Source organism: Pyrus communis, chromosome 9, assembly GCF_963583255.1.
Source record: "Pyrus communis chromosome 9, drPyrComm1.1, whole genome shotgun sequence".
Lineage (NCBI taxonomy): Eukaryota > Viridiplantae > Streptophyta > Magnoliopsida > Rosales > Rosaceae > Pyrus > Pyrus communis.
This window is the reverse complement of record NC_084811.1, coordinates 2,113,366-2,126,055: the sequence shown is the minus strand read 5'-3', so window position 1 is coordinate 2,126,055 and position 12,690 is coordinate 2,113,366. Positions and strand designations below refer to the sequence as shown.

General features: G+C 35.2%; 1 protein-coding gene across 2 annotated transcripts; it reads right to left on the bottom strand.

The window, feature by feature from the left end:
* Nucleotides 1-5,877: 5,877 nt before the first annotated feature.
* LOC137745570 (protein BONZAI 3-like) lies at nucleotides 5,878-11,398 on the bottom strand. 2 transcript variants are annotated; one of them, XM_068485543.1, is made up of 16 exons: nucleotides 11,090-11,398; nucleotides 9,634-9,681; nucleotides 9,333-9,481; nucleotides 9,185-9,233; nucleotides 9,033-9,089; nucleotides 8,536-8,715; nucleotides 8,300-8,434; nucleotides 8,134-8,195; nucleotides 7,958-8,054; nucleotides 7,756-7,870; nucleotides 7,584-7,660; nucleotides 7,251-7,388; nucleotides 6,975-7,136; nucleotides 6,770-6,883; nucleotides 6,598-6,694; nucleotides 5,878-6,390 (listed from the first exon to the last, which is right to left on the bottom strand). In XM_068485543.1, the coding sequence occupies exons 1-16, from the start codon at nucleotides 11,249-11,251 to the stop codon at nucleotides 6,266-6,268; spliced, it is 1,767 nt and encodes a 588-aa protein (XP_068341644.1). In that variant the 5' UTR covers nucleotides 11,252-11,398; the 3' UTR covers nucleotides 5,878-6,265. The 2 variants fall into 2 exon arrangements, with proteins under 2 accessions (XP_068341644.1, XP_068341643.1); XM_068485542.1 differs by lacking the exon at nucleotides 11,090-11,398 and having other exon boundaries at nucleotides 5,878-6,393; nucleotides 9,634-9,752.
* Between the last annotated feature and the right edge of the window lie 1,292 nt (nucleotides 11,399-12,690).

The window sequence follows — 12,690 nt, the reverse complement described above, 5'->3', positions numbered from 1 at the left end:
CTCAATTTGTTTATGAAGAGAAATAACCAATTAAAAACATTCATCAAATAGATTGGTTTACTAGTTTGAGGACTGAATGGAATCGAACCAAATCAAACCGAATTGTTGCAATTGCTTACGAGGGTTGGTCCAGTTGGTAAGCACGTGCATGTGGTTAACTCCAATCCAAGTTCAATTTTCGTATTCAATAGTTCTCATTGGTGCGAGATCTGTAAATTCCTATCTAAATCTATATGGGTAGCAACTAGTAGTTAGATGTTATGCGCAAGTTTTTTCGGCTTAAAATTGTAAATATTATCTAATGCTGGTGGTAAGAGTAGCCAATCTCCCTTTTTTTCTTCAAAGTTGACTTGAAAATTTTCAAATTATATAGCGTGTGTCGATGATAAAATATAAAATATTGGGAAGCAAAAACTTGTGGATAAACTGAATGACTCGACTCCAATGGTCTTTCTTTTTTTTCATAGAAGTTGACTTCAATATGTTTATGGATAAAGTTTAGACTATAGCAAATTATTTAGATAAGATTTCTTACCGCGGTTTAGTTGGCGTCACCAGATGACGTCAATATTATCAGGAAAGCATGCATGAAATATCTGAGAAATATTTAAGGAAGGGATCCTCATATTTTTAGACCCGGCTTTTCTGCCCTCCCAGTTCTCATACACTCTTATCCCCTCCTATTTTGTGCGATAACGGTTAAGTCACGTCAACATTTTATATTATTTTTTTATAGAGATAATAAGACAAAAAGTAATAGTGATATAAAATGTTGACGTGATTTAACCGTGATCGCACAAATAGGAGGGGATGAAAGTGTATGGGAACTGGGAGGACAGAGAAGCCAGGTCCCATATTTTTATAAAAATAGAGATTAGTTGTGGGGTCTACACCACATTAATCTTTAACGTTCCGAATCGTTTATTTTTCAAGTTGCATCTCATTGATCATCCTTGTAAAATTTTAGTCAAATCGAAAATTTTTAAGACATCTAATTAAGTTCAAAGAAATTAACGAATGCTTTTTATATAAGAAACAATGAAATTTTATCTTGATAATTAAATAGACAAATAGTTTCATAATGAATTAAATTTTTGCAAGGATGATCTATGAATCGAGACTTAAAAAATAGATGGTCCGGATTATTAAAATTCGATGTTGAATAGGCTCCACACATAATCCCCATTTAAAAAAAAAAATGAGAATCCCTTTGCATAAATGGCCTGCACAATTAGGTATCAACTTTAGATAAATTTATCAACAATTTCTTGGGTAAATATGCTTGCTTTGAATGTATATTTCCTAGACTTTGAATGGTCCTGATATCACTTGGTCCACTTGTATATTTCCTAGACTTCGAATGGTCCTAAGATCACTTGGTCCAAATGTGCATCCACCTCTGCATGCATGTACACGTTTAGATCGTTTAAATACAATGTGAAATATAGATCATACAAAATATCCCTTCATGTATAGATAGGATTTGGATCCCATCCAGATCCAAATTGTAGGGATCTTAGGGATCCTTACATCTTAGTCATTCATCATGCATCGTGCGGTCATAAATTATTTAACTTTTTTTTTATTTAAAATTGAACACAAATAGTACCTGACGAAAACTAGCCGCACAATGTACAATGAACAATTAGGATGTAAGAATTTTTAAGATCACCACAAAATAGATCTGAACAGGATCCTCTTCTGTTGTAATAAACTACATTTGCTTAATTAGCTGCATTATCATTTTAAATATTTATGGTTAATCGCTTGGAAAATGCATGTATAATATGAAAGAATGAATATGCTTCACATGCATGATGCATCTGGAAAAGGTTGTGGGTTGACGATTGACAGACTAGGCGGAAGACCAATTCCACTTTTTGGTTGAAATTTCCGATACCGATCCAAGTTCCAACAACCCACCAAGTAAATTTTACGAAGAGATACTAAGAATATTCTTTTGAAATATAATTTTTGATGAATTTTCGTCATCTTATATTTTTAACATAATATTTTATAACATATCAAATGAATTAAACCATCAACATGAGGCGGTGGAGTGGGGTATTCAACTTTTAAGGGAGTCTTCTTAACATTATATATAAATGTACAAACCTTTTATTTAAAGGGATTTCTTAGTACTACAGTCTAGTGATATTCTCCTTCACTTTATTTGTAAGTAAAAGGTATTAGGTCAGATTCTCACCAAAAACTCGAGCCATATTATTGCTAGCTCTCTACTCTATAAGGTTAAGCTCACTATTTCCCTTTTAGTATAGATAATATCGTTTGTTTAAAAATAAAAATAAAAAGATTTCTACTCATTTGGTAAAAAATGAGGACTATTTATTGGGCCTATCCATTATCAAATTTTAACAGTCCGAACTACTTATTTTTAATTTGCACTTTGTAGATCATCATTGCAAAATATTAGTCAAATAAAAAATATTTGAGTAATCTATTTTTTTTATTTTTAAGCCTCACAATGAACTAGTAATACTTTAGTTCAAATTCACGTTTTACGAGAATCGAAGATAAGACATCTTGCTTACTAGTAAAGAGGAATACTACCAAACTGTAATATCAAGTAGCGTTCGGGGCATTTAATTGTGTTTAAAAAAAATTAACAAACACTATGTTCTAAGACATAATAAATGAGGACTTTTGAATAAGGTTCTCTATATGGATAAAATTTGAGGAATTCCTTTGGATAAGACTCCATATATATACATAGAGAGAGGATTATGACAATGGCAGGAATGTCCCGCAAAGACTGGAAATTTTGATCAGGAAGAGAGAGGATTATGGTATTTGCAGGAATGTCCTGGAAAGACTGGAAATTTGTTTGGGAGGGAGAGAGAGAGAGAGAGAGAATTATGATATTGGCAGGAATGTCCCGCAAAGACTGGAAATTTTGATCAGGGAGAGAGAGGATTATGGTAGTTGCAGGAATGTCCTGGAAAGACTGGAAATTTGTTTTTTTTTGGGGGGGGGGGGGGGGGGGGAAGAGAGGGAGAGAGAGAGAGAGAATTATGGTATTTGCAGGAATATACTGGAAAGACTGGAAACATTGAGGGTAAGTTTCAAGTTGTTGATATTCCAACGAACATCGGAACGAAGTTGTGACTGCATTTGCATGCACGACTCCCATGCACGTCGTTACGCGTGATCAAGTCATCAAACGACAACCTCGTAGAGAAGGAACGTTTATTGTCAATGATATAAATTTTACAGGTAAGCATAAATTTTACGCGTAAACTTTTCTTTACTTGACAGTTGTACCATGCGTACGAAATACTATAATTAGAATTACTCACCTATGTTAAACTGACATGATTAGGTCTCAAATTCAAACCAAAACACACATCTAAACATTTTTGGATCGTCAAGGCTCACCAATCATGGCACCAGTGCTTATGAGACCATATCTAAATACATGGCATTGGCGTCACGTGCACCTAGCTAGGAGAGTGTGGGGCCTGCCACAATGGTTACTTCCAATGTACTCAACACGTGGCCAAATATAAGAAGTAAATTTCAAATTTTCATTCTAATCCAGCCCTTCTTAACATTTTCGTAATAATAATTTTTTTAATTCATACAAATTTAGAAAAAATTCAATGTTATTTTTACCATAATTTTATACCACATTTATTTACCATCTTAGATGGCAGATGAGTTGGACAAGTTACATCATTTAATTTCAATCTTTTTATTAATTAAAATACTTAAATAATCTTATGTGGAAGAATGAGACTCCTTGTATACCACAATCATCATTTATCTTTTTCATTAATTATTGATTAACATTTTGATTAAATGCTAATTAATTTAGATGATGTGGTTGTCCAACTCATTTGTCATCTAAGATGGTAAAGAAATGTAGTATAAAATTGTGGTAAGAATAACATTATTGAATAAAAAATTACAAAAATCCAACGGTAGCAACTAATCATTAAGTTTTTAAGATGTACCACAATTCATTCATAAAAATCTTAACAATATCTTTTATAGACATGGATAGATAGAATAATCATAGTCACCTTCTAAATTAATTTCATCCGTTCAATAGCTACTAGATAATTGAATTATACTTTAAAACTAAATAAATTTTTTATTTTAAAATGTATTTAATAAGTACGTGAGCATCATTCGAAAGTAGTTTTAAAATGACTGAAAGCATTTTTTGTGAAAATATTTTTGAAACCAATTTTTAGTAAAAATGCAAGTGAATCCTAAAAGAATCCTTTTGGAATTTAAAAATATTTTCACTAAGGGTAATTCTAGGGATTTCAAAGTTTTTAAACCAAATGATGTGGTTATTGATGATTAGATTATTACTTAAGCGTTAATTAACGTGCTTATTTCTTATTAGTAATACATTATTTGATTTACAAATTTAGTTTAAAATTTTGATCTCCGAAGCATTATCCTTTCACACCATGATACCATAATTACTAATTATAACTAATTAACAAAAAAAAATAAAATTGATTACTTGTAAATCCTCATATTTTCGAAAACCGCTCTGCTCGCTTTGGCTTCCTCCACTTCCAGCTTCGGCTGCTCGTCACTCTCGAGCCTTGTTTGGTCTACAGGATTGGATTCGAGCGTGTTAAACACGTACAGCACGCAGTCCGGAAACTGCTCAAACCGGCCTTCCTCAATGCGGTTCAAAGCAGCCCTTCTCTGAGTGCAACTGCAACCCAGCACGAATATTCGAGGAATGTCGTGTTTGGATGAGGGACTTAACGTATGGGATCCAACCCATCTTCATCTTCTTCAACGGGACGATTTCCTTAAAGTCGTTTTCGGGATGTTCGGATTGCTATCTCTGAGGGAAGGCGGAGAAGGCGGCACGACCGCCACCAGAGTTGGTATAACAACATGTTCATATTCATTCTCCGTACTCCGGAAGAGGTAGACATTGTTGTTATTGTCAACAGTGTCGATACGGAGCTTTAGGCCTTGTTCGAAAGCTTGTCGGAGATTAGGGAAGTCCCACTTGAAGTTGTTGTGCACTTGTTCCCGCTGATCCAAGTCTTCTATCCCGAAAGGCGACGCCGCCTTCAGTAGGTCCTCCGCTCCGGCCGGCTGGACCCGCTTTCGCTTTTGTAACGACAGATCAATGTTGGTGCCGGAATTGCTAAACTGTTCATCCTCCACTTTCTCTTCCTCGTTTTAAAAGATATTCGCAACAGGCTTTGCCGTCCTCCAAACTCCTCCATTCCGCATTCTTTTTTCTTTCGAGCAAAAACGCTTAGGAGCGAAAGTGCTTCCTCTAATAGAAGAACTGCTTTGCTCCCACAGTCCAGTTAATTTCTGTTAGGAGTAAGAATTCAAATCATCACATGCTGACATAGGCATTTGGCAAGCAGAAACCCCTTTGAAATTTGCTTTTGGATAGGCAAAAATGTTTTATGACAATAAAAAACGCTTCTAGTTAAGTTTTTGAAAGAAAACTCGTATGCTTTTGTCTGAAAACAACTTTTTCGTGAAGCAGTTGAATTAATCAAATTTTTTACTGAGGACTCAGTCAGATTTTTTTTTTTTAAGAAGTACTTTTGCGCAAGCACTATATTAAAATTCAGAATTTTTTTATGACTAATTCAGAACTTATGAACAAAGCACTTGGAAATAATTCCTAAAGAAGCATCTCATATGTGCTTTTCCAAAAAACGCTTCTATAATACAAGAGTACTTTCATTTTTTTTGTCAACCGCAGTCATAAGCATTCTTAGTTGTCTTGAAAACTTTTAATCATGCCAAAAATCATTGAGGCAGATGCTTGGAATGCAAGAAAGATCACCACAGGGTCAAAATCTGCTGAGTGAATAAAAATTTAGAGATTTTATAATTTTCTGATAGATTCTATAATTTGACGTTTATCAATCAATGAAAAACTTTGTAATATCAAATGCGTTGTAGTATCGAGCATTCGTATCTACATTTCACACTACATTAGCATGAATGCTCGATACTACAAAGTATTTGTGATGTCCCTTTACAAGGGTACAAAGATTTGCCATAGTTAATGTGATCTTTCTCTTTATTTTTCGGCTTGAGATTGAACTGCTTCATGTTTGTCCCACTGGATTTCAAAACCATCCTTAACTAACTAAACATGTTTTGTGCCGGAAGATTTCATAAAGCACCCTCAACTAACTAATCACTAGCTAATATTTGTAATGGAATTTCTAAGGCTATTCTTCGGCCGGCCGGTGTTATGGCGGGACTCGAAACGAAAGAAGAAATCCGTCGACGGTCAGGCAGGTGATACTTGGGCAGCGGCATTGAAGATGAGCGGCTTGATGTCCATGGAACGCATGTAACTCAAAAACTGTCCGGGCAGCTCTTCCAAAAGACCTTGAACAACAGAAATCTGCCCACCTGCTTACAAGTTACAAACCCAACAGATTTTGTCAGCCAAAATATGAAAGAAGACCCGAAGGAAAAAAAAAATTACGATTACAAATTTAATACAGGATGAATGAAGGTCTGAACACTGTTTAAGTAACTTTGCATCACATGATGTTGACGTGCACCTAGAGTTGCTATGGGTGTTTAGAAAGAGAAATGGATGTCATGGGTACTTACTTTGCACATCTCTCATTGGAACAAACTGGACAATGTCACGCGTAGCTATGCGACCTGTAGAGCTTTCTAATCGTTGCCCGTTGTCAGCATCAAGGATCTGCCAAATATAAAAGGTTCAGACGAAACTTCATGATATGCAGAAAACAAAATCCAGAATAAACATAAGTATTACCTCCATTTGTTTGAAATCTGCATTACCGACTCCAACGATGAGGATTGATAGAGGAAGATTAGATGCCCTCACCAGAGCATCTTTTGTTTCTTGAAGGTCGGTGAGGATTCCATCCTAGAAAATAAGATGGCATTTATATTATTATTATTGGTAATACAAATTACTGAGGAGTCAAAATTTTAAATTGAATTCGTCGTGCTCTTACCGTTATAATGAGCAAGACGTAGTACTTGTTGTTGGACGAGAGGGACCTGGCGGCAATTTCAGCAGCCCTGTTAACCACTAGGCCAAACAACGTCGGTCCTGACAGAGCAACATTGCGTACAGCACTGGCATAAGCAGCCATTATGCCTTCAACTCCGACAACCTAAATGACACGATTGAATTTACTGAGATGGTTAAACAAAATATAGTTCAGATGTATTGAATGAGATTGCAAACAAAGGGTAAAAGAGCATTGCAAAGAGTTAAACTACTCTACCTCAGATTCATTTGCATTTCCATTCAAGTTGAAGCAGTGTGATACAGTTCCATTAGCCGTCCTTCCTCCAAAGCCCCAAGCAGGAAAACTCTTATCTGCATCGTAGAACTGAATGACTTGTCCTACTTCTGTTATAGCCTGCAAATGATATAGTTGATTTACCAGACAACATCTAATCAATCAATATGCTTTCGCTAAATATTGAACAGAAAAGTACCCATAACAACAAAAGCTCGAGAACAAATGACGTTAATTATGTACGAATTCAATACACGTCTGCAAAAAGAATATGGTGGATAAGATAGAACTATCCCTATTGAAGCACATGCTTACCTGCTGGTAAGAATTCAGCCGGCCATACGGATCAATATAGTGCAAAGACTCGGGCTTTCTAGGATCTCCATTTGAACCTGGACAAAATTTAATATTCCAAACAAGAAAATATATAAAACCCATGAACTTTTGCAGAATGAAGACTGATACTAGACTATCAGACATTGCTTACCCGTAAAATCAACTGCAACCATGAAGTTAAGCTCAAATCCACTAGATATATAGTCAACAAAGCTGAATTGTTCCTTCTCACAAAATTGATCCACAAATAGCTGACCCTTCAAAACCTACGTTAGCATATTACAAAGCAAACGTGAATAAATTCAAATTGACATAAAATATTAAGGAATTGGACTGCAAGATTGAATAAATACCTTTTCATGACCCGCACGAGAAGATGGAATAAAAAAGTTCACCCCACTTTTTTCTTTGAATAGTGTTTCAAGGTCTGCTACTGATTTTTGGAGTTTCCTGAGTAAAACGAATAGAAAGGTTAATTTCAAAACCTTCATTTTTTTTGTGTTCCAGGCACAAACCAATCGATAATTACCCAATAAGAATGTGGTTGCCATTGCTATTGAAATCAAAACACTCAATAACCAATGGGGTGTCCTGCATCAAAAGAAAGTTATATGATCTCTCTATCGTATTTGTCAATTACCAAAATTTATATACTCTAATTTAACAGGTAACCAAGCAATAATTCACAAGCTTACCTTGCTTCCGAACTGTTGCATACTCAGGCATAATGGTTTCCAGGTCGGGTTTAAATTGTTATCCACCACTTCAGTCTTGCAAATTGGAATAGAACCCCCAGTCTCAACAGTTCTTGATATTCTTAAGAAGGGATCCTGAAGTGAAGAATCGGGAAAAGAAACCTAAGAATCATACAATATAAGAAAATTGTATATACAAGTAAAAATATCCCACGAATCTTCTTTGAAATGCATACGCTTTTAGAAAAGAGATCTTTGTTGTCCAAGTGGGCACAGCGGAATTTAATCTCTACGGCACTCCTAGAAGCAATAGTTTCCTCGGCATGCACGGTGAGTGTTCCAAAGTTTCTCAAACCTCCCTGCCCGTTTTTGCCTTTCAGAGTCAATGTCAAACTTCGATTTTGTTTAGTCACAATCTGCCGTCGTAAAAGAGAGTACACAGCAAACTATAAATTAGGTTCGACTTCATTTACTAGAAAACTATGAAATCTTAGGTACTGATTTCAATACAATTTTGGGCAACAGTTTTGCATATGATTAAATAAAGGAAACCACTACAAGCTATATCGATATCTTTCCTTGGCTGCATCAACGGTGAGCAGTGCAGTAACTATAACATTGAAAATTAAACATGAAAAGAAACACATAACCCGAAGTATTAATTAAATGACCATATACATATCACACCAGCTCAATGAAAATATATGAGCTGAACAGATTTCAAGAGAATTACCTCTGAAAGGACACAACTGCCTTCTCCAAGAAACTCTTGATCCCTCAAATTCAGAGTCTGCAAGGCAACAAAATAAGAAGGTTAACACAGGAATTGTATTAGGTTTTTCGTTCCAAAGGAAACGCTAAAAATTCAAATAAGTCTAGTCATACCTTTACAGGTACATTGTGGTATTGTGTATCAACATCATAGACACGGAATCTTGGAGGAGAACACAAGAAAAGAAAATAAGCAAACGTCTGATAAACTACAAAGATATCTTCAGAAACATAGGTGCTACAGAAAATATGAGAAATTTACATCAAATTCTGCACCGTCTCGAACTGATAAGCTACTGAAACTTTCTGTATCCATACCGGATTTAAATTGTTCAGTATGACTTCAGTTCGTCCAAGTTCCTCTAGCTTACCATCATTCTTCTTGAGGTATACAACCACCATAGGATCACTCTGAAAGAAAACCAGAGAATTTTTTAGCCTTGATTGTAAACTTGTAGCAGTCAGATGACACTGTTACAATAACTTTGTTACTAACTTAGATAAAACTTAACCAGTATTTTAACTGCTATGTTATCAGAAGTAAGGTGACATGGATAACATACCATTGAAGTGACATCAAGATCCAGCAGCTTGGAAGCTGAAAATGATAACTGTAGCAAAAAATTTAAAAACAATAAGACAAAACAACAAAAACAATAACCAAGCCTAATTCACTAAGTGGTGCCGGTTGTATGACTCCTAGTACGCCATTGTGCTCGATTTTGAAGGATAAAAGATGAAAGACAAAATCCAGAGGCAATAAAGAATCAAGGCTTTTGGAATTTGGAATTTGGAATTTGGACCGAACAAAGTTTCACATTGTAAAAAAGGTTTTGTCTTATGGTCCCCAAGTGAACATTGGCATAACAAAAAATAAAAATGAGAATCTTGCTAATGTCCTGTTTGTGAGACCCTCTGTAGGCCATTTTTCAATTCAGCCCAAAGGAGGCGGCTCAAATCAAAATGCAGCCTCGCGTAACACACCAATCATTTGTGAAACATGCATGCAAATAAACATGATATACATAAAGTTGACATAGTATTTTGGTCAAACATTTGGAACACATTGTAAACCAAATATGACTTGGGTCCTTAAATTGGGGGAAGTCTTATTTCAGGTAGTCAGATATCATGCCTTGTCCAATCACTCAATAAGATATTTGCGCTAACAAGTGTATAACTGTTTACTTTCCACTTGAATAATTTCACTAACAAGTATATTCACATAATGTGTTTGGATAATACGTTGAAAGTTAATAACGCATAATGCGTTTGTTAATAAACGGATGTGGTCAAACCGCCTAACACAACAGTCTCACCAACATTTGGATGAGTGGGTATTGTGACGCTTGGCATTTCGGTGGGTATTGTGGATACATGGTAACACGCCACCTTGCAATGAACTATGAATGAAACTTCATCTTCAAGACTTCAACAATATAATAGTAAAATGGACCGAACTTTTCAATTTTCTTTGCAACCTAACAGCAGAAACTCTACGACAACAAAAATATAATAGTAAAATCGGCTGAATTTTTCAATTTTCTCTGTAACCTAGCAGCAGAAACTGTACAACAACGAAACAAGTTTCTACGATTTGAATTTGTGATCTTTTGGTTATAAATGAGCAATATTTTCGTAATGCTAAAAAACTCAATAAATAAAAAACATTTGCAATAAAAAGAGAAAAAAACAAAAATTGAGACAAATAATATTTTCAAAATACAACTACAAAATAATATTTGCAAAACTCAAAATATATGCACTCAATGTATGAATAAAATAAAATAAGATCTTGTAAGGTTATATTTATAGCCAAAATAACTAATAACTAATATATATATACATATATGTATATTTCGCAAAACTCAATATATATGTAAATTAAATAAGAAATCCCAAGAAAAGAATGAAATAGAAATTGCAGAAAAACAAAGAAATTAGAAAATTCAAAGGTTCGTAGGAGTAGGGATTTGAAGGCAAATCGATCACACTGCAGAAGCAGTGCCGGAGTTGTACCTCGAGTTGCGTAAAAAGCGGGTAAGCACCATGCGCCCTGTAAAAGAATTCAATGGCATCGTTGTGAGCGCCGTCGTTGTTGGCGTTCGGTTCGGTGGGCCTCGGCAGGTCCCCGCCCACGGCGTCCTTGCCTCCCCTCACGTCCGAAAAGCATCCTCCCATCCCCTTCAATAAAAAATCCCAATCCTTTACCCGTACTCTCTCTCTCCCCTCTTTCTTCGTCTCTCTGAAATTCGAAAAATCAGTCTGCTAATTGAGAGATTTTGCGTGATTAAGCTTCGTTAAACCCTATGGATTATGGTATTTGATTCTTTGCGATGAGCATATATGTATATATAGGCAGTGATATCGTTTCTTGCATATTTATAAGAGGAATGCAAAGTTGGTGCTTTATACGTTTTCCTCCTAATCTGGAAATTTTCTCGAACGCGGATGCGTTGTAATTTCCTCGAAGCTTGACTTTATGGAATTTTTTTTTTCAATACATCGATATTTCTACACAAAAGAGAGGAAGTTTGATTAAGCTACCACTTTATGAAATTTAGCACGAGTATTTCCAAATAATGAAAGACAAGTCCTTTTTTTTTTTTAATGGAAAATCAATAAAAATCTTGGACAAATATAATAAAATTAACTTAGCTTCTCAATGTGAGTAGAAGTTTTGAATTTCCTACATGGTCGATTTACGAGACTTTGTACTTATAATTTGAACCGTTTATATTGTAAATAACTATGTAAAGATCATATGTGCAAAAAACTAATAAATTATGAGATCGTTCAGTTATTGAATTGTATAAAAACATCTAAATGAATTTCATAAAAGTATTACGAACCGTTTATCTATTTACTAAAATTGATTGACTAAACAATTTTTTTAATTAATTTTTTTGTAAAAATGACACGCCCCAACCCCGATGTCCTAGAAACATCAGGATGGTCACGTGCTGGCCGACACCAGAAGGGTGACGAAAGCCACTTAATTAAAGCAAATGCTGAGAATTAAGCTAAAACATGCAATAGGGGCTAATTACACAAAAATAAAGTTCAACTACTAAATATTAAAATTAGGAAAATACATAACCTATCCAAAGCATAAGTCTATTACAGAGTATAAGCAGAAATTAAGATAGAGAAGTGTTATTACAATAGGTACCGAAGCAGAGAAGATATAGCACAATATCACTGGTAGGGAAATTCCTTGTAGCTCAGATCGTATTCCTCGTTCATAGGTCCTGAAGGGGGCGCAAAACAAACATGAGTGGACCAAGTTGATATATATATATATATATATATATATATATATATAAAATAAAACAGTTATCAACGTACTAACCCCCAGGTTTTATGAAAACACAAATATAATGATAAACATAGGTTTTCCGAAACCTAGCATGCCGTGCAATGTCTCAAATCATAACTCGTATATATAATAATCACTAATGAGTGTCCGATAACCCTCAAGCCCCATGCCGGCTCCCTGTTTTTAAGCAGACAGTCAAAGGAAAATACACTTCAAACCCTATGCCGGCTCCCCATCCTTATGCTAAATAGCCAGAGGAAACACATTTCAAGCTCTATGCCAACACCAAACCGTGGCCCGG

Coding starts and splice junctions, on each gene's coding strand:
- LOC137745570 (XM_068485543.1), bottom strand. CDS start 11,251: ATGGGAGGATGCTTTTCGGACGTGAGGGGAGGCAAGGACGCCGTGGGC. Junction 8,435..8,535: donor AAGATCTCTTTTCTAAAAGC/GTATGCATTTCA, acceptor TCTTCACTTCAG/GATCCCTTCTTAAGAATATC. Junction 6,695..6,769: donor CAGATTTCAAACAAATGGAG/GTAATACTTATG, acceptor TATATTTGGCAG/ATCCTTGATGCTGACAACGG.